The sequence below is a fragment of the Silurus meridionalis genome, chromosome 6 (assembly GCF_014805685.1).
Source record: "Silurus meridionalis isolate SWU-2019-XX chromosome 6, ASM1480568v1, whole genome shotgun sequence".
In the NCBI taxonomy this organism is placed as follows: domain Eukaryota; kingdom Metazoa; phylum Chordata; class Actinopteri; order Siluriformes; family Siluridae; genus Silurus; species Silurus meridionalis.
This window is the reverse complement of record NC_060889.1, coordinates 1,673,231-1,695,560: the sequence shown is the minus strand read 5'-3', so window position 1 is coordinate 1,695,560 and position 22,330 is coordinate 1,673,231. Positions and strand designations below refer to the sequence as shown.

The window sequence follows — 22,330 nt, the reverse complement described above, 5'->3', positions numbered from 1 at the left end:
GTAAATATAAATATATTCATACGCCAAAAAAAAATCTATTTGAACGATTGTAGTATCAGGCTGCAAGAAACCAAACCCGAAAAAAGGAAAAAAGTGAAGTGGGTCTGAATACACTCTGAAAACACACACACACACACACACACACACACACACACACACACACACACACACACAAACAGTTTGTGGTGTCTGTCGAACTGTATTCAGTCCTCTGGGTTGATGAAAAGGTATAAGCGATTCATCTTTATCAGTTAATCTACATTCAAGAGAACAGAACTGTGTGAAGGTTTTTGTACAGTGCAGCTGGTTTTCCTGTCACTGTGAGCCCCAGTAATAAAGAGCAGAGTCTGACACAGCAGCAGAGGAGATGATCAGATCCACTTGTCTTTTATTTTGATTTACTTTAGCAGACATTCTTGGGGGCATGTTGGGACTTCGACCGCCACTTCGATAAATAAAAAAGAGGAACTCAGGTTTGGAGTTCGGATACTGCCGGTACCAGTACACTCGATATGCAGTACCAGTGAAGTCTTTGAAGCTGCAGGACAGAATCACATCATCACCTTCATTTACAACTTTCTGAAGTGGATCTGCCCTTAAGTCACCTGTTATAGAGAAAAGAAAATACATTCTAACCTTTACATGATCAAGGCAAAGCTACAAGGCAAAACTCTGACTCAAACTCAGACCACACAGACTTATCGCTCACTACTATTCATTATAGCTATTATTACTATAATAATGAAACAAAAAGTCAATGATACCTCACCTAGTGAAAGCCACAGGCACATCAGTATAACAATAAACATGATGAATGTTGTTGGCAAATAAAAAGGTATTTTTTTGTTTGCAATTATATGAACATCTTTAAGGTTCATGGAGCTCCACCCCACAGCATCACAGCACATCCATAGTGCGGCTCATATACTTAAATTGCTGCTGCAGAATCATTACTTATGTATATTATATTATGATTGTGATGTCGTGATCAAGTCAAGATTCAGGAGAATCAGCTGTTTTACTCAAATTGAAAAATAACTTCAATTCACAAAACTGTCATATATTGACTTTAGTTTTAGTATATATTTTACCCCGGGGTATCTAACAATTAATTGGTTGATTAATAGGGCACATTGCAGTTAGTCCATTTTCAAGGTTGACAACAAAAACATGTTTGATATTAAATAGATTTGTGATTATGCAAATTAATATTATACAAATAGTAAATTATTAATCTTCTGAAAAATAACTCATAATATGAATTATGAATTACCAATGAAATGTAATGCAGAATCCACAAGCATTTACTTCTGTTAAATCCCTACAATTATTATTATTTTTTTTATTTAGCACAAGACATTACAGCATGACGGTAGCACATTTTTGTCAGTAGTTGAGTTTACTGCTTTCTTGTGCCCCCTAGTGGAATAACAAAGACTAGCACTTTTTCTTACAACAAGCGCTTTCAATTAATTGCAGCCACAAGTGCTTTATTTGTGAGTAGTAATATTTTGTTTTTGGTGTAAAATTTGATTGGGACCCAATGCAGTGTATTTAAGACGGTAGTCATATCTTTCTTTCCTAGTTAGATTTCCTGTCATTGTGGATTCCAGAGCACAGTAATATAGAGCAGAGTCTGATACAGCAGCAGAGGAGATGATCAGATCCACTTGTTTTTTATTTTTCACAATCCAGACTAAACACTGACCAATACACTACTATTATTACTACAGATATATTTTGAATTGAACAAAAAGTTTCCTTAGGAAGTGAAAGCCACAGACACATCAGTATAACATTGAACATGATCAATGTTGTCAAAAATTATGTGAACATCGTTTAAGGTTCATGAAACTCTACTAGATATAAAATTATAATTTATTAGCTTTAACTAATATTTTATATTAGGGGTATCAAACTCATTTTGATTAATGTGCCATATTGGCGTTAGTCTAATATCAAAGTAAAAATAATGATCTGAAAAGGATATTCGATTATATTTCATGGCTCTACTGAAATAATTCATAATATAAAATTATTATCAACAAAGTGTAAAAGTATACCCAATAAGTATTTCCATCTGTTACTGTGAAATCCCTACATTGTTTCTTTTGGCAGGAGATAATACAAAGTGATGGTAGAACACCTTTAATCAGTAGTTGAGTTTATTGCTTTCTGTCACCCCCTAGTGTATTAACAGAGATTAGCACGGACAAGCACTTTCATTCCAAAAACCTTTAATTCTGTTGTAGTTACAAGTCATCAGAAGAACAGCCAGGACAACATTTCAAACTGTAGTGACCATCACCTTCATACGTGAGATTCCACATTTTGGAAACACGTCTAAAACATGTACAAGTGTTCCAAAAGTTCACTGTTGCTTGAGACCCTTTAGTACTTTAAATGTCAAGTCAAGTCAAGTCAAGTCAAGAGGCTTTTATTGTCATTTCTACTATACACAGTGGTACACAGTACACAGTAAAAATGAGACAACGTTTCTCCAGAACCCTGGTGCTACACTAAACAACAACAAACAAAACAACATAGAGCTACAACACAAGCTACATGAAGTGCATCGAGTGCAACCTAGTGCAAACAGTGCAGACAGACAGTGCAGACAGACGACACAAGACAAGACATAAAACCCTATATAGCGCCGACCAGTAAACCTACTGTATACTTGATTATACAGTACTGTACAAGAAAACTGTAAAAAACTATACAAAATAAAAAAACTATCCCAGAAGTGAGTATAAGCAGTACAATGTAGTGCAAAATAATACAGCAGCAGTCGAAGGTGCAAAAAACAGCATGTAAACAGTATAGTACAATGATAATGATAAATGTGCAAAAAACAGCAGTTGAGAGTATGAGAGTATGATACAGTTGATACAAATGTAAGTAATAAGAAGTAATATTTAAATATTAGTGAGAAATTTTATTGGAAGGCAATCCGGTGTGGATTATACAGGGATGCTAAAAAATGAAACCACTTCCAGTCCAGCACTTTCCAGAAGGAATGGAATGAATGGGAATTAAAACCTGCCTGTACTTTTCAGCATTCATGATCCCATGATTTTGGACAATTTTGCTAACAACACTGACAGAAATGCAGCCCTGAAACTGGACAAACCACTGACGATGTTTCACTTAAGGCCGAATGTGCTTATTCTTTCATCTCTCTTCAGCTCTTCTCAAGAAGAGTTGCGCATGCATTAAAATGCTAAAGAATCAATAGCGCTAGCGATATCGATTCAACATTAAAGATTTTTTATTTGTCACAAGCATAGTTACATGCAGGATACAACTTGCAGTAAAATTAAAAGTTGAAAAATATGAAGAATCTTGAATTAATAGCACTAGCTTTAGAAACTAGCCACTTCCTGGTTAGCGGCTAACTCTAGTGCTATTGATTCCTTAACATTTTATGTCCAGCTTCAAGAATTTCTCTAGAAAGGAGAACATTCCTGACAGTTCTGCATATCGAGTTAGTGAATAAATAAAGGATGGAAGGAATTACGATATTTGTTACAGTATGCTGAAATAAGAGCAGTTAAGTAGATCATATCTTCATCTGTATTACCCAAATGGGGTCTAACAAATGTAAACTATTTAATTTAATGTTTTCCATTTAATAAATTGTATTTGAATAATTTGATTTGTACCCATTAAATTGATTACTAATTTTAATCAATATAATTAAAAAGTGTATTGCATTAATTTGATTTATTCATTTTTTAAATAAAGTATTATAAAATATTATTTTATTTATTATTTAACCATGCAGGCATTTTATTTTAAATTGTTATACAAATTGGTATAAAATACATCAGTATAAAAAATTAACTTAATCCAATGTTTGGATTATTGCTCAGGATGTATATGTGCATGCGATAAAAAACATCTCTCTGATTATACATTGGCTTATGGTATATTGTATTTTCAGTCATCTTCTGATTCTTCTGGTAAAAACACTGCATTTTAATCCCAGAAATAAATCTTAACAAATCATTCTGTGCATGATTAAAATATTATGTTTTTTCATCACATAATTTCCTTTATTGTGTAACTGTCAAACTGTATCTACTCTTCTGGTTTGATGAAAGTGTATAAATGATTCATCTTTATCAGTTGATCTGCCTTCAGTGGAATAAAACTCTGTGAAGGTTTTTGTACAGTGCAGCTGGAGTTCCTGTTATTGTGGGCTCCACAGCACAGTGGTATAGAGCAGAGTCTGATACAGCAGCAGAGGAGATGATCAGATCCACTTGTTTTTTATTACTATCCACTTTAGCATTCAAACGTGGTGGGACGTTGGAACTAAGGCTTCCACTTGGATAAATATAAAGGAGAAATTTAGGGTTAGATTTTGGATATTGTCTGTACCAGTACAGTCTGTTTACAGAACCACTGAAGTCTTTGTAGCTGCAGGACAGAGTCACATCTTCACCTTCATCTACAACTTTTGAGGTACAAGTGGCTCTACTGGATCTGCCATGGAGTCACCTGTCAGAGACAATAGTACATATTACAAACTCACTGATTTTAACCACAACCCAGACTAATATCTCACTAATATTTACTATTACAACTGCTATATATAAATTTAAATTAAAGTCAGTGTTACCTCACCTAGTGAAAGCCACAGACACATCAGTATAACAGTGAACATGATGAATGGTTTCAAAAAAATACAAATATTTTAGGTTCTCTCTGTGCTCAATTATGTAAATTCCTTAAAAGTTAATGAAGCTCCACCCCACAGCATCACATGACTTCTACATTGTTGCTAATAGATTCTTGACTAGCTGCAGTTTTCTGACCTCACACTGGCTGATTATGTCATGAAATGGCATTAAGCCAGGTATCTACTGTAAAATCTATATATATATATATATATGTGGTGATGCGATCAACCAATTTGATTATTTGTGTGGAAATGGTATGTTCCACGGGTATAAAAGGGGATGAGATTGATAGGCAACCAAGCGCACGTCACCAAGCGCGTCATCTGGGGTTTCGGAAGTGACGTAACTTCCTGTGCGCCGTGTTTATGTCTGCGAGGTAAGCGCTATCAGCAGCAGTTGCATTCCGAACCTTTTTTTGGTCAAACAGGGTAATTTGAGATTCATTTCAACTTGCAGTGTGTGGCTGAGGAACATTGCGGATGTGTTGAGTGACACTTTGTCAGCTTTTCACTCGTACACGTCAAGTGTGCGGAGCGGCGTGAGTTCTATTGGCAGGTATGTGATCAGTTTCATTTATGTGTAGCGAGGCGCATCCCTTATTTTAAATCTAAAGTCTTGTATGTTTTATTAGTGTCACGAAGGTGTTGCAGCAGGCTTTTCGGGCGTCGTTGAGCTTTGCGCCCTTTCTGCATAATCGATACTGACTACTGAGCAGCTGCAGTAATGAACGCATGAAAAGGAGTGCGATTGTAAAGATTGGGTTGTTTTATTTCTTCATGTTGGTCCAGGCTTGACCCGCTTTTCACTGCCTCTTAACGGATGCATATAATATGAACTAACTATCATATCTCTACAAAGGGGGAATTGCCTTCGCGACCGGACTGACAGCGCTTCCGGCTAGTGAGAGCGCAGCTAAACTTAGCGTGTTGAGTATTTAAGGTTTTGACTGAGGTGGGGTATTTGCATCGTATATCTTTGTATTGTCAGCCCTGTTGTGTTATTCTTTGTTTGTTTGATTTTCTTTCGTGTTTTTTTTTGAAGTTGTTGTTTGTAAACTCCTATTTGGGGTTTTTGTATGATTTGATTTGTTTTGTAAATGTGATGTTTTATATGACGCTTTTGTGCTGCCTATAATTGTTAAGGAGAGCCGCTATTATTAGGTGATGCTAACTCCTCTGGCAGCGTTCTTTATAAATCATAGTGTGCTGTTTGTATGTGTGTAGTTGGTGTATTTGTCTAATTTTGTTGTTTTTTTCCCTTCAGAATTGGGGTACCAGTGCTAGCCAGTGTCTGCGGTGTGTGGTGGTGGTACAGCTGTCGACTTGTAGTGATCACAATTGGGTTTGTGGTGTGGTGTTGTGAGAGAACACGAGTGCGTGCTGTGTTTAGCTAAAAAGGCAGGACAAAGTCCCCAGTTCTGAAGTGGTAAAACAAGAGTGTGCATGGATGGATGATGTTGTGATTTATTGTACTCTTTTAAATTTTTGCATATTAAAATGAATCATGTATTTTTAATGTGTTCTGAATAAATTGTGTGAAATATTTCCTGTTGTCTGATATCTGTCTCAGCCACTACGTATTTGCGTGCTTTTTTAGTACTTTTGGGTCCCTGGCCCATTTCCAGGGTGGCGTAGTCAATTTACTGCCATATTTGGTATTGGTTAAACACCCCCCCACCATGCCACATTTGGCGTAGTCAGCAGGATCTTGTGGCTGTTGTACAGACTCAGACACTGTGAAATTGTTCTATTGTGTTTTTCTAGTGGTGACAATAGAGTGGAGATTCGATCGGTAAGTACCCCTTATAGTATTTGGCAATGGAGGCTGAATTACAGGAAATGAGAGATCTTGTGGCCCAATTGAAGGCCGATAATGAGAGACTGCGACAGGAGCAGGCCCCGGTTGGAGTGCCTGATCCTGGCGCAGCCTCTAGTAGCGCGTCACAACCGGTAACGCCTCGTTCTACTGGTTTAGATGCCAGTACTGTTAAGCGTTTTGTGTTCGTTCCTCGAGAACGGCGCTGTCCAAAATTTAACGGTAGGTCCGGTGTAGGCATTGGAGAGTGGGTCGAAGAAGCTAAGGCATGTATGCGTATGCGGACCATGTCTGTAGCTGAGAAAGCTTTCTTCTTGTTAGACCATCTTGAAGGAGAGGCTCGTGATGAAATAAAATATCGACCGAGTACTGATAGAAACAATCCAGAAAGAATTATTGAAGCATTGTATGAAGTATATGGTTGCGTAGATTCCTATATTGTACTTCAAGAGGCTTTCTATTCACGGCGACAGCTAGAGGAAACGTTGCAAGAGTTCTCCTTGCGCTGTTGGGTTTATTTGACCGGCTGAAACAACAGTCACCGCATGGCATTCTAAATTCAGATGTTGTAGTAAGGGATCAATTTATTGAATGCGTGCTAGATAATGCGTTGCGCCGTGAATTAAAGCAATTGGTAAGGCGTCAGCCTGCTGCAACACTGTTGGATGTGCGAGGGGAAGCTATTCGCTGGGAACGAGAGGGGATGCCAGGCGGCGCCAGGGGCGAAGCCAGTCCGCTCCCTGGTGCAGGGAATTCAATGTGGGGTCCAAGGCGATACTGGGGTGGGCTCTGCATGGGGGTCGTTCATCAGAATTGGGTGAGTTACGGGAAATGTTACATCAACAGCAGAAGCAGATTGATCAGCTTACCCAAATTCTAGCCCGTAATCCTAGTCCCCATTTTCGTAGTTGTTCACCACACCCTGGTTCTGTGATTTGTCGACGATGTCAGCAACCAGGGCATTTCGCTCGGAATGTAATTGGCAACGTTCTCCAGCTTCTTTAGTTCCTTCCCAGGTCGATTTGGCATCCAATGACGTAAGGTTGAGTAGGTCCAGCTGTCCCAACCAGTCGGGAAACTAGTTCCCACCGTGCTGCAGGGCCACAGTTCGGTTGGGGGTATGCGTAGCTCTCGTGTTTATGATGACATATCTGCATCTCGTTTAATTTCCTCATGCCCGCACCTTGTTGTTTCTATTGGAGGCGTCTCGGTGCCCTGTTTGATAGATACTGGCTCCATGGTGTTGACTATTACAGAGAGCTGTTTTAGGTCTGGGTTCGAACCATGGGGCCAGGATCAGTTGCAGTCATGCCACTGGTTGCAGCTCAGAGCCGCCAATGGATTAGAAATCCCTTACATAGGGTATATAGAATTGGATGTTGAACTGTGTGGTCGCATCGTATCCAAGTGCGGGATACTGGTGGTTCGTGACCCTCCAGGTGGAAGCACTAGTGTTCCCGGCATTCTGGGAATGAATGTTCTTAGTCGCTGTTCCATGAGCTTTTCGGACAGTACGGACCCACTTTATTTGAGCTACCTCTAGTGACGCAGGACGCAGAATTGGCTCAGGCTTTCCAAACCTGCCAAAAAGTAGATGGCGTTCTCACGCGTGGAGGTAATGTTAAAATTCGTGGGCGGCGAGTGTGTCGTATTCCAGGGGGCACTCTAAAATTTGTAACCGCAACTTGTGCGTCGGTATTCAGTGATAAGATTGTGCTATTCGAGCCACGTGAGACCGGGTTGCCGGCTGGGTTACTAGCCTCTCCGTCCTTAGTGCATGTGAATGGTGGTACCGTTTGGGTACCCATCGTTAATGTTGGTGCTCGATGCCGTTTATATCCCACCACTGTTCTCGGACGTTGCGAGAAGTGTATTTGGTGGATTCCCCTACCGGGCTGACCGAGATATCACAGGTTAAGGCTCAGATCGCAACCTGTGATACAATGTCGGCGTCGGATGTGGGGCACGTCGATAATGTAGAACTGAGCGGGTTATCCGATGAGGAGCAGAAACAGGTGAGGGCACTCTTCGGGAGTTTCAGAGTGTGTTTTCCACTGGTGACGGAGATCTGGGCTGTACTGATCTCCTGTCTCACGAAATTCTTAATCGATGAGACTCCAGTCCGACAGCGTTATAGGCGGATTCCACCATCTGAATATGAGTTGGTTAAGACGCATATTAGTCAGCTTTTAGACACTCAAGTGATCCGGGAAAGCTGTAGTCCATATGCGTCTCCAGTCGTATTGGTAGGAAGAAGGACGGTAGCCTGCGCATGCGTAGACTACCGTCAGCTCAATGCTAAGACGGAAGGACTCATTCCCACTGCCTCGCATTGAGGAGACATTAGATTCCTTAACAGGGGCCCGCTGGTTTACTACATTAGATCTGGCCAGCGGGTATAATCAAGTCCCGGTTGCTGAATCTGATCGCCACAAGACTGCTTTTTTGCACCCCCTGGGGGTTATATGAATGGAACCGTATGCCTTTTGGCCTTTGTAATGCACCAGGTACCTTCCAGCGCTTGATGGAGCGGCTCTTTGGCGACCAGCAACACCAGTTAGTGTTGTTATATCTTGATGACATTATTGTTTATTCTTCTTCTGTGCAACACCATCTGCAGAGATTGAGGATGGTGCTGGATCGCCTATGAGCCGCTGGCCTCAAGGTTAAGTTGGAAAAGTGTGACTTTTTCAGGGAAGAGGTGCATTACTTGGGCCATTTTATATCATTCTACGGAGTGTCTACGGACCAGGGGAAGGTTGAGGCTGTGGCCCAATGGCCATGTCCTAAAACTGTGTCGGAGCTTCGAACCTTTCTGGGTTTTGTGAGCTACTACAGGCGGTTTGTAGAAGGCTTTGCCCAGGTAGCAGCTCCATTGCATCGGGTAGTAGCGGAGGCAGCTAGAGGGAAGATGAGTAGCCGGAGACAGGAATTGGGAGCGTTGTGGTCTGAATCGTGTGAACAAGCATTTCGGACATTGAAGCAGAAGCTTACCACTGCGCCAGTCCTCGCATATGCTAATTTTGAGCTTCCATTTATCTTGGAGATTGATGCCAGCTATGTAGGGCTAGGGGCAGTGCTTTCCCAAGAGGTGCATGGTAAGGTTAGACCGGTGGCTTATGCTAGCCGGAGTCTTCGCCCAGCAGAGCGTAATACAGCCACATACAGTTCTATGCGGCTCGAGTTTTTGGCCCTAAAATGGGCTATGGCTGAAAAATTCCGCGACTACTTGTTGGGTCATCGCTGCATTGTACGCACCGATAATAATCCATTGAGCCACCTGGCAACTGCAAAATTGGGGGCTACCGAACAGCGTTGGGCGGCTGGCCTTTGATTTTGAGGTGCAATATCGGTCAGGTAGGGCCAATCAAAATGCAGATGCTTTATCGCGGTTGCCTTCTGGCGAACAGTTTGTGGAAAACAGTCAACCGGGGACAGTAGTTCCTGAACTACTGAGGCGGGCTGAGGGAGTCAGTCTGGCAGGAGCTACGGCTGTGATGGCCATGCAGGCTATGCCCGGTCGATCGGGGTCAGACCTGGTGCGACTGCAGGAGGAAGATCCCATTATTGGTGCAGCCCTTAAGTATTGGCGCCGAGGGCGAGGCCCAGAGCCCCAAGAGCGGCGACAGTTATCCAACTTGGTTTTAGTGTTGCTACGGCAGTGGGACCGTTTGGAGGAACAGGATGGCCTGTTATATCGACGGGTCTGCCGTTCAGATGGTGGTGAGAAGGTGTTGCAACTGGTGTTGCCAGCCGTATTACAGCCCGAGGTTTTGACTCAATTACATCAGTGTCATGGCCATCAAGGTACGGAGCGCACCTTGGAGCTGGTGCGACAGCGGTGCTACTGGCCGGGGATGTCAGCTAATGTAGCCCACTGGGTACAGCAGTGTGAGCGGTGTCAGCAGGCCAAGGAGGCTACACCAGTGGCTCGGAGCTATATGGCGCACCTGATGGCCTCCCGTCCGAGCGAGATCGTGGCCCTGGACTTCACAGTCCTTGAGCCTTCGCACTGGGCAAGAAAATGTTTTGGTAATGACGGACATTTTTAGTAAATTCACCGTGGCAATCCCTACTCGGGATCAACAGGCGGTGACGGTGGCCCGTGTCTTGGTGGAGGAGTGGTTTTATAAGTTTGGGGTTCCGGGGCGGATCCATTCCGATCAGGGCCGCAACTTTGAATCCGGGCTCATTCAGCAGTTGTGTAGCCTTTACCAGGTGGGTAAGTCACGCACCACTGCATACCATCCAGCCGGTAACGCCAGTGCGAACGGTTTAACCGGACAATGCACAATTTGCTGCGGACTTTGCCCATTGGAAGGAAGAGGGACTGGGCATCTTGTTTGTCCCAGGTGGTGTTCTGTTATAATACCACTCCCCACCAAGCCACTGGAGAAACACCTTACTTTTTAATGTTTGGGCAGGAGCCTAGACTGCCTGTGGATTTTCTGTTGGGCCGCGTGCAGGAGCCAGTGGCTGGTAGGGTCCATCATTGGGTGGAAGAGCATCAGGCTCGCCTCAAGTGGCCGCTGAGTGCACGGAGAGGCTGCAAGCGGCCGCCCAATATCGTAAGGCTAAGCATGACCAGCGGGTAAGGGAGCAGCCATTGACAGAAGGCCAGTTGGTCTATCTGCGAGAACATGGGTTCCTAGGACATCATAAAATCCAGGACCTATGGAGCTCAACTGTATACCAGGTAGTTCGGGTGCCACAAGATGGTGGGTCAGTGTATACTATAGCACCAGTGTATGACCTCTCTAAAGTCCGTCATGTTCATCGGATGTCCTTAAAACCCCGTATTCAATGTACTCCGGCTCCAATTGAGTCTCCTGAGGGTCAGTCTAAGCTGCCCACACCCTTAGAAGACGAATCTGAGGATGAGGACTTGGTGTATGTGGTAGAATCCCCGCTGGTTCCTCAAGGGATGTGGAAATGGTTCCAGCTCCTCAGAAGTAAGGTTAGTCCCACTCCTGGGGTTGAGGAACCGGGTACTAGGCCCACGGCATTGGAAAGTGAGGGTGTAGGATCGCAGTCAGAGCCAGGATCCATTGGGTTGGGACCACCCAATATATCTGGAAGAGCCCCAAGACGAACTGGGCGCGTTGGGGCAGGTCAGCACTCAAACCCGCACCGCTTACCACGAGCTGTAGGTGGTGAGGCTTATCAGATTTCTGCCAGATCTACCTTGGGGTCTAGTTCTCTGGTTGCTTTGTTTAGGCCCTGGGATTAGTGTTCATCGTCGGGACCACGATGACTAATGGGGGATAGATTGTGGTGATGCGATCAACCAATTTGATTATTTGTGTGGAAATGGTATGTTCCACGGGTATAAAAGGGGATGAGATTGATAGGCAACCAAGCGCACGTCACCAAGCGCGTCATCTGGGGTTTCGAAGTGACGTAACTTCCTGTGCGCCGTGTTTATGTCTGCGAGGTAAGCGCTATCAGCAGCAGTTGCATTCGAACCTTTTTTTGGTCAAACAGGGTAATTTTAGATTCATTTCAACTTGCAGTGTGTGGCTGAGGAACATTGCGGATGTGTTGAGTGACACTTTGTCAGCTTTTCACCGTACACGCCAAGTGTGCGGAGCGGCGTGAGTTCTATTGGCAGGTATGTGATCAGTTTCATTTATGTGTAGCGAGGCGCATCCCTTATTTTAAATCTAAAGTCTTGTATGTTTTATTAGTGTCACGAAGGTGTTGCAGCAGGCTTTTCGGCGTCGTTGAGCTTTGCGCCTTTCTGCATAATCGATACTGACTACTGAGCAGCTGCAGTAATGACGCATGAAAAGGAGTGCGATTGTAAAGATTGGGTTGTTTTATTTCTTCATGTTGGTCCAGGCTTGACCCGCTTTTCACTGCCTCGTAACGGATGCATATAATGTAAACTAACTATCATATCTCTACAAAGGGGGAATTGCCTTCGCGACCGGACTGACAGCGCTTCCGGCTAGTGAGAGCGCAGCTAAACTTAGCGTGTTGAGTATTTAAGGTTTTGACTGAGGTGGGGTATTTGCATCGTATATCTTTGTATTGTCAGCCCTGTTGTGTTATTCTTTGTTTGTTTGATTTTCTTTCGTGGTTTTTTTTCAAGTTGTTGTTTGTAAACTCCTATTTGGGGTTTTTGTATGATTTGATTTGTTTTGTAAATGTGATGTTTTATATGATGCTTTTGTGCTGCCTATAATTGTTAAGGAGAGCCGCTATTATTAGGTGATGCTAACTCCTCTGGCAGCGTTCTTTATAAATCATAGTGTGCTGTTTGTATGTGTGTAGTTGGTGTATTTGTCTAATTTTGTTGTTCTTTTCCCTTCAGAATTGGGGTACCAGTGCTAGCCAGTGTCTGCGGTGTGTGGTGGTGGTACAGCTGTCGACTTGTAGTGATCACAATTGGGTTTGTGGTGTGGTGTTGTGAGAGAACACGAGTGCGTGCTGTGTTTAGCTAAAAAGGCAGGACAAAGTCCCCAGTTCTGAAGTGGTAAAACAAGAGTGTGCATGGATGGATGATGTTGTGATTTATTGTACTCTTTTAAATTTTTGCATATTAAAATATTATATATATATATATATATATATATATAATATACATGCTTACAGAAATTGCACATCGCAAACCAGATTTACAGTAGTTAAAAACGGATAAACAACTAGGAAATGAACATGGTCAAGAGCCAAAAATAAGGATGCATGCTGGAAGGGTAAGGAGAAAAAATAGAGGAAGAGGAAGAAAAGGCCAGAGACTGAGATATATTTCAGATGAAATTAGAGCCATTATTGTGGACCATGTTGTCAATCATGGCCTCACAATAGTATTGCAAGGGATGATATCTGTTGTGATGTGAACGAAAATCAGACTGGGACATCAGGGGGTAGAGACAGATTACACTGTATAGTGCGGCATGCGCAGTTCTACCTAAGAAGTGTTTCCTATGTTTACCTTTTTGAATTTTAATTTGTTTATTTTTATTTTTTATCACAATGACATTATATTGTAATTTTTTTGCCAGTCCATTAGTAAAGAAAAATTAAAAAGTGTGAATCCTGTCCAGTCTCTTACAATCAATATCCCACATACAGTAATGTGTACATTTGTGCTGTTTAAATTCATAGTTGGCAATTCAGCCTTGTGCATTTTCAATACTTGTAATCCAAAACATAATTTACATCAGGAAATACTAAAATAAAGCATTGTCATATTGAAAAAATGACTAAACATTTTGACTATCTTGTTCGTAAACAATGATAAAAGGACTTGGTATTTTGATGACAATGATATGTTCATTGACACAAATACTTACTTTTGAGAGAAGTACTAAGGATTTTGTGTAAAAAACACGCTTTTGCAAGAAATCCGATGTATTGTGCTGTTTGTTCACATTGTTTTGAGAATGCACTTACTGATTTGCAAATCTTAAGGATGATTCGAGAAATGCTCCAAAGCGACTGAGAAAAACTGTAATAAACTGCTTTAAGAAAAATTGACAAACAATTGTATGTTTTGCATTTTTTTCCCCAACTGTACTGAAATTGAAACTGAATCGTGACTTTAAAACCGAGGTATGTTCCTGAACCATGATTTTTGTATTATATATATATATATATATATATATATATATATATGTTAAAATTATTAGAAATAGAATGTGAAATAAACTCCAATAATATTCACCTCTTACTGTGAAATCCCATAATTAAGTCATAATTACATAGTACAGAGTAAATACAGTGGATAAGTTTATTGCTTTCTCTTGCCCCCTAGCGGATTAACAGAGACTAGCAGAGACAAGCACACTCATTCCAAAAAAACCTTTAATTCTATTGTAGCCACAAGATATCAGCAGTGGCTCTGTCTCCACAGTCAGGTCAACATTTCGAACTGTAGCAGCCATCACCTCGATACATGAGACCGCACATTCTTAAAATATGTCTAAAAGATGTACAATTGTTCCTTGTTAATTTCCCAGTACCTTTAATTATAATGGGTTGAATGTGTTAGACTTAATAGCTAAGTGTAATTTTAGTTTTTAGCAAAAAATACATATTTTATTGATTTAACAGTAAAATTAATGATACAAAGGCTTGTCTGAGTTTCAAACACTAATTTGATTGCTGTTCAGCGTCGCACAGGATCCCTAACAGGAGGAGTGCGAGTGACGACTTTATTGACAGCATCCCTGAACCCAAACAGCCCAGTCTGGGCCAGAGGGGTGTCCAGCAGCATGGCTCTAATCCTGTCTGAGTGAGGCTTAGCCCAAGACCTGGACACTTTGGTGTGCAGGTCTGGGAAGAAAGACAGACCTCCGCATAGAGGCAGTGGGTTGCAGAAAGTGCTCATCAAGCTTGCTGAATGGTGGTGGTGAATAGGTGCTGGATGATTGGGCAACTACTGCAGAAGTGAAAAGGGAGACAGCTAGAAAGGTACTTGATGTGACATCTGAAAACAGAAAGGAAGACAAAGAGATGTGGTGGTGGAATGGGAAAGTGCAGGAAAGCATAAGGAGAAAGAGGTTGGCAAAACAGAATTGGGATCGACAGAGTGATGAGAAAAGGCAGGAGTACAAGGAGATGTGGCAGCAGGCATACGACGAGCTGTATGTGAAGTTGGACACTAAGGAAGAAGAAAAGGATTTATACCAATTTGCCAGGCAGAGGGAATGAGATGGGAAGGATGTGCTGCAAGTTAGCGCAATAAAGGATGAAGATGGAAATGTGTTGACTAATGAGGAGAGTGTGTTGAGAAGTTGGAGGGAGTATTCTGAGCAGCTGATAAACAAGTAAAATGAGAGCGAGAGAAGGTTGGATGGTGTGGATGCTGTAGCAGGAAGTGAATAGGATTAGTAAGAAGAAAGTGAGAGCAGTGATTATGAGGATGAAGAGTCAGTTGGACCAGATGACATACTGGTAGACAGTGTTGGGGGTAACGCGTTACAAGTAACGTGCGTTACGTAATAATATTACTTTTCTGGAGTAACGAGTAAAGTAGCGCGTTACTTTATAAATTTACAAATTAATATCTGAGTTACTTTTTTAAAAAAGTAATGCGAGTTACTTTAAAGTTAAATTATTTTGCATAAAAAAATTAATACTGAATTAAAATTAACGTAGTCACGTAGAATCGCGCAGTCATACGGAACAGAAGCTGGTCAGAAGCGGAGATGGCAGACCAGAGAATTACATTACTGTGATGTAAGTATTCTTATTATTTTAAAATAGTCGAGGAAAAGGAGGAAGGAATATTGGTTAAGTGTAGATTATGTGTTGGTGAAAAGCTCTTGTCAACTGCAAAAATACCACTTTACAAAAACACCAAAAAACATCTGCATGCAAAGCACAGCACTACAGATGTGTGTGTGTGTGTGTGTGTGTGTGTGTGTGTGTGTGTGTGTATAATGTTGAATATATGCAACATTATGCAATGTTGCATATATGGAAATGGAGACGGAAATATAGAAAACTTTTGCAGACTTTCCACCACTGCAGCTCTATTGACTGCTCAGAATAAAGGTTTTCCGTAGGAGACACATGTACGATGCCATCACAGCGGAGAAAGAGAGCAAATTCACAGCTCATTTGCTCTTTGTAGGAAGATAAACTGCCACGGTCACTGATAATAGCGCGAACTTTGTAAAAGCGTTCAGAATGTTTCAAGCTGATGATGAAGCAGAAAATGATGTAGACGAGGACGAGGTCATATTTACACAATTGCACAAAGTTTTATGAGAGGACAGCAAAAGGTATGTTCTCCCTCGACATCACCGGTGTGCAGGCCACACCCTTTACCTTATATACACGAACGGTAGTTACATTTCTGACGGCGAGGCAGATTGAAAGAAGTGCGACTGGAAAGTTTTCAGCCTTGTGGTCAAAATTTAGTCGATCATCTTATTGTTCTGAGAAGTTATTAAGCATTTTAAATGTTTAAGACATGTATTTTACTCTAATATAACTTATTTCTTAATGGCAATTATCTATATTACACCTGTTACACCTGCAAGTCGTGAAAGAGATACAAGTAACGCAAAAATAACGCAAAAGTAATATAATGCATTACTTTCCATAAAAAGTAACTAAGTAACGTATTTAGTTACTTTTCTGGGGAGTAACTCAATATTGTAATGCGTTACTTTTAAAAGTAACGTTGCCCAACACTGCCGGTAGAAGCATGGCGATGTTTAGAAGAGATGGCAGTTTAGTTTTTAACAAGGTTGTTCAATAACATTTTGGAAGGTGAGAGGATGCCTGAGGAATGGACAAGGAGTGTGCTGGTACCGATCTTTAAAAATAAGGGAGATGTTCAGACCTGCAGTAACTACAGGTTAATAAAGTTGATAAGTCACATCATGAAGTTATGGGAAAGAGTATTGGAAGCCAGGTTGAAAGAAGAGGTGACCATCTGTGAGCAACAGTATGGTTTCATGCCGAGGAAGAGCACCACAGACACATTATTTGCTTTGAGAATGTTGATGAAGAAGTATAGAGAAGGTCAGAAGGAGTTGTATTGTGTGTTTGTGGATTTAGAGAAAGCGTACGACAGGGTGCCAAGAGAGGAGATGTGGTTTGTATAAGAAAGAGAGGTGTGTCAGAGAAGGGAGGTGCAGGACATGTATGAGGACAGTGTGACAGCAGTGAAGTGTGCAGTGGAAACGACAGACTGGTTTAAGGTGGAGGTTGGACTGCATCAAGGATCGGCTCTAAACCCTTTCCTGTTTGCAGTGGTGATGGACAGGTTGACAGACGAGTTTGGACAGGAGTGATGTTTGCGGATAATATTGTGATTTGTGGTGCGAGTAGTGAGCAGGTTGAGAAGAGCCTGGAGAGGTGGAGGTACGTTCTGGAAAGAAGGGAAATGAAAGGAGTAAAACAGAGTACATGTGTAAATGAGAAGGAGGGCAGTGGAGTGGTGCGGTTGCAGGGAGAAGAGGTGGAGAAGGTGGATGAGTTCAGGTACCTGGGGTCAAAAGTGCAAAGTAATGGAGAGTGTGTTATAGAAGTGATGAAAAGAGTACAGGCAGGGTGAAGTGGGTGAAGATGAGTAGCAGGAGTGATTTGTGATAGAAGAGAATCTGCAAGAGTAAAAGGAAAAGTTTATAGGACTTTATAGGACCTGCTATGTTGTATGGTTTAGAGACAGTGGCATTGAGTAAAAGACAGGAGATGGACCTGGAGGTAGCAGGATGAACAGGTATAGAAATGTGTTTATTAGAGGGACAGTGCATATAGGACGTTTTGGAGACAAAGTGAGGAAGGCGAGATTGATATGGTTTGGACATATGCAGAGGAGAGACATGGGTTATATCGGTAGAACAATGCTGAGGATGGAGCCGCCAGGTAGGAGGAAAAGAGGAATGCCATGGAGGAAGTTTACCGAGGTGGTGAGGGAAGACATGCAGGTAGTTGGTGTGAAAGAGGCAGATGTAGAGGACAGGGGGGTATGGAGATGTCTGATTCGTTGTGGCAACCCCTAATGGGAGAATCCGAAAGAAGAAGAAAAAGAAAAATAATTTGATGTGCCTTCAGTAGAACAAAACTGTGTGAAGGTTTTTTTGTACTGTTTTGTTGGATTTCCTGTCATTGTGGCTGCCAGAGCACAGACGTTTAAAGCAGAGTCTGAGACTGCAGCAGAGGAGATGATCAGAGTCACTTTTGCCTCCAAATGGAGTGATGTTAAGAAGGAACACAGGTTTGTATTTTGGATATTGTCTGTACCAGTGCAGGTTTGTTGCACCACTGTTGCTGCAGGAAAGACTATTATCCTGACCTTCATCTACAGCTTTATAAGTAAACAGTGGCTTTATTCGATCTGCCATGGAGTCACCTGTCATGAAGAGTAGAGTATATTGTTGATTAAAACATAGTAAGTTAAACTTTTATCAACACCACATTCACCTATTAATCACTAAGTAGTTAATATTTTACATAAAAAATGTTAACTCACCTAATGAAATCCACAGATAGATAAATATAATGCTGAACATGATGAATGTTTTTTGTTGGATGAAAGCATTTGCAGGTCTTTCTGTACTCTGTTACATTAAACTTAATGGATCATGAAGCTCCACCTCACATGATCATGTGAAAGAATCACATTTTCTTTATTCAAAACTTCCTGAGGTAAAAGTGGATCTATCTTATCTTTTACTTCTTTTACCCTATGACATGTGAAAACCCTACATCTTCTAAGACAGAAATTGGGTGAACAAATTATCTGTTAGCAAAATACAGAAAAATTATAGAGATTCCTCAGTGGAGGAATGTACTGTAATTATCCGTACGAGTTTATGTTTCTGTAACAGTTTTCAGTGAGGTTACAGAAAATATGTGAGATATACTGTACAGTTGTGTTCAAAATTATTCAACCCCCAATGCTGTAAATGGTTTTAGGGAATTTAGTGTACATTTGTAATTGTATTCAGAATGAAATCCTACAAGGACTTCTTAAAGAACCATATGCAACTAAAATGACATCAATTAGTTTTGTAATACAGTAGTAAATGTTTCTTTTGTGAATTCTTCATTGACAATTATTCAACCCCTTAAAGACTACCACTCTGAAGAACAGAGGTTCAATGAAGTGTTTTCAATCAGGTATTGAAAACACCTGTGGATATCAGGGAGCAGCAATAAAGCCTAATAAGCACCAATTAGGCAGCTTTAAAATGACTGTGATACTCAGCTCCTTCTAGACATTTACTGGTGTGGTTACAAACATGGTGAGGTCAAGAGAATGGTCCAGGAAGACAAGAGAACAGGTGATTACTCTTCACAGGAAGGGCAATGGCTATAAGAAGATTGCAAAGATGTTAAACATACCAAGAGACACCATAGGAAGCATCATTCGCAAATTCAAGGCAAAGGGCACTGTTGAAACGCTACCTGGTCGTGGCAGAAAGAAGATGCTGACTTCGACTGCTGTGCGCTACCTGAAGCGTAGAGTGGAGAAAAGTCCCCGTGTGACTGCTGAGGAACTGAGAAAAGATTTGTCAGATGTGGGTACTGAAGTTTCTGCTCAGACAATACGGCGCACCCTGCGTAATGAAGGCCTCCATGCCAGAACTCCCAGGCGCACCCCCTTGCTGTCCCCAAAGAATAAGAAGAGTCGACTGCAGTATGCCAAAAGTCATGTGGACAAACCACAGAAGTTTTGGGATAGTGTTCTGTGGACTGATGAAACAAAATTAGAACTGTTTGGGCCCATGGATCAACGCTATGTTTGGAGGAGGAAGAACAAGGCCTATGAAGAAAAGAACACCTTGCCTACTGTGAAGCATGGCGGGGGGTCAATCATGCTTTGGGGCTGTTTTGCTTCTGCAGGTACTGGGAAGCTTCAGCGTGTGCAAGGTACCATGAATTCTCTTCAGTACCAGGAGATATTGGATGACAATGTGATGCAGTCCGTCACAAACCTGAGGCTTGGAAGACGTTGGACCTTTCAACAGGACAATGATCCCAAGCATACCTCCAAGTCCACTAGAGCATGGTTGCAGATTAAAGGCTGGAACATTTTGAAGTGGCCATCGCAGTCACCAGACTTAAATCCGATTGAGAACCTCTGGTGGGACTTAAAGAAAGCAGTTGCAGTGCGCAAGCCTAAGAATGTGACTGAACTGGAGGCTTTTGCCCATGATGAATGGGCGAAGATACCCGTAGATCGCTGCAAGACACTTGTGTCAAGCTATGCTTCACGTTTAAAAGCTGTTATAACTGTAAAAGGATGTTGTACTAAGTACTAATATTGAATGTCACTTGGGGGTTGAATAAAACTGATAATGATGTGAGCTCAGAAAAGACATTTGTGGTTATTTCATTATAAATGTTATGTTATATTTGTCTGACCTACACGTGCCTCTTTGATTTAATTGTAAGCAGGATGACTGAATGATCATAATCAATGTCAAACCGACCAAAACAATCAATTTCAGTGGGGGTTGAATAATTTTGAACACAACTGTACATGTAAAGGAATGTTTGTAGATGTAAATGAGAACATGGGGGAGGGGGGTATTTTAGAGTAGTCAATGTGCAGCTTGTATAGCAGTACAGATTTACTGTCCTAAAAAATAACAAAATACAGCCATTATTGTCAAACTGGCAATAAAGGTGAGTACACCCTAAGTGAACATGTCAAAACTGTGTCCATGTAACCAACTTGCTTCAGTGTGCGGTGTAGAGTCTGAGGGCCTTTTGCTTCTGCAGTTTCTAACACAATGCTGGCAGCACTTGTGAGTCTGTTTTTGATGCACAGCATGAGGACTCGACTTCTTTAATGGACCCTTGCGAGGCCTGTTCCGAGTGAAACCCGTCTTGGAAAACCTCTGTATGATTCTTTCCACTGTACTGTTACTCAGTTTTAGGGTGTTACCACCTATAGCCTTGGCTATTTTTGTGAACAACAATTCTAATTCTCAAATCCTCAACGGGTTCTTTGCCATGAGGTGCCATGTTTAACATCCAGTACTGTACATATACCCAAGAGTCTTATAAATGTACACATCAGTATAAAAATTGCCTTTTTTTCATCGTTGGTTTGGATTATTGAGTAATTGAGCTCTGATTAAACCCTTTATCATATTTCCCTGATTCTTAAGTCATTCTCTGGTACTTCTGGTGAAAGCACTACATGGTATACTTGTAAAAAGGATTTACAAAAACATGCTGAAATTCAAATATTATACTTTTTTTTATCATATATTTCCCTTAATTGTGTGCATGAAAAATAAACAGCTGTAAAAATAACAGTACATATAGATAAACTGTATGTGTGTGAGAAAAAGGGAAGGGGGTGCTATTAAACTGTATCTTCTCTTCTGGTTTGATGAAAGGGTATAAATGTTTTTATCTTAATCAGTTGATCTGCCTTCAGTAGAATAAAACTCTGTGAAGGTTTTTGTTCAGTGCAGCTGGATTCCCTGTCACTGTGGGCTCCACGGCACAGTAGTATAGAGCAGAGTCTGATACAGCAGCAGAGGAGATGATCAGATCCACTTGTTTTTTATTTCTATCCACTTTAGCATCCAGGCGTGGTGGGATGTTGTTACTTTTACTTCCACCTTCAGTGATGTAAAGAAGGAACTGAGTTTTTGATTTAGGATATTCCCTGTACCACTGCAGACTACCTACAGAACCACTGAAGCCTTTGTAGCTGCAGGACAGAGTCACATAGCCACCTTTATCTATTACTATCTGAGGTACAAGTGGCTCTACTGGATCTGCAATGGATTCACCTGTCAGAGAGAGAAGAAGATTAAGGCAAAAGATTAATAACTATAAATTAATTTATTTTTAGCACAACATGAACTAATTATTTACTACAGTTCACTGTTACTAACAAAGATCCGGCAGAAACTCACATAATGAAAGCCACAGACACATCAGTATTACAGTGAACATGATGAATGTTTTTTTCCAAATTAAATATTATAAGGTCTTTCTATGCTTTATTATGTGAAGATTTTAAGGTTCATAGAGCTCCACCCCACAGCATCACATGACATTTCCAAAGTTGCTGACATACTCTTGACTAGCTGCAGCATACTGACATTACATTGGCAGATTACAGTCCCTGACAAATGTCTTGTTGCTTGTGTACAAATTGACCTGAAGTGCCGCAGAAATATATTTCTATTTTTTACAAGAAATGGCTAATTTTAATCCCAACAGCTTTGGGACGAAACTGTCAAAAAATATTATATTCACAGCTTGGTAAAGCCCATTGAGTAAATTTTTGCAAATACATAAGTGTTGTCGCCTTGTCATATGAGGTTCACCTGTGACTAATAATGGATCAATTAGGTCTCAGGTGTGTATAAAAAGAACCCCAGTACACTAGA

The 22,330-nt window shown here is 41.3% G+C and overlaps 2 gene segments (V, D, J or C); both read right to left on the bottom strand.

Annotated features, from left to right (window-relative positions):
- Positions 1–4,142: 4,142 nt before the first annotated feature.
- Positions 4,143–4,672, bottom strand: LOC124387001. The segment is given in 2 exon segments: positions 4,143–4,506; positions 4,633–4,672. Coding segments are annotated over 2 exon segments (404 nt in total).
- Positions 4,673–21,359: 16,687 nt separating this feature from the next.
- Positions 21,360–21,890, bottom strand: LOC124387000. The segment is given in 2 exon segments: positions 21,360–21,724; positions 21,851–21,890. Coding segments are annotated over 2 exon segments (405 nt in total).
- Between the last annotated feature and the right edge of the window lie 440 nt (positions 21,891–22,330).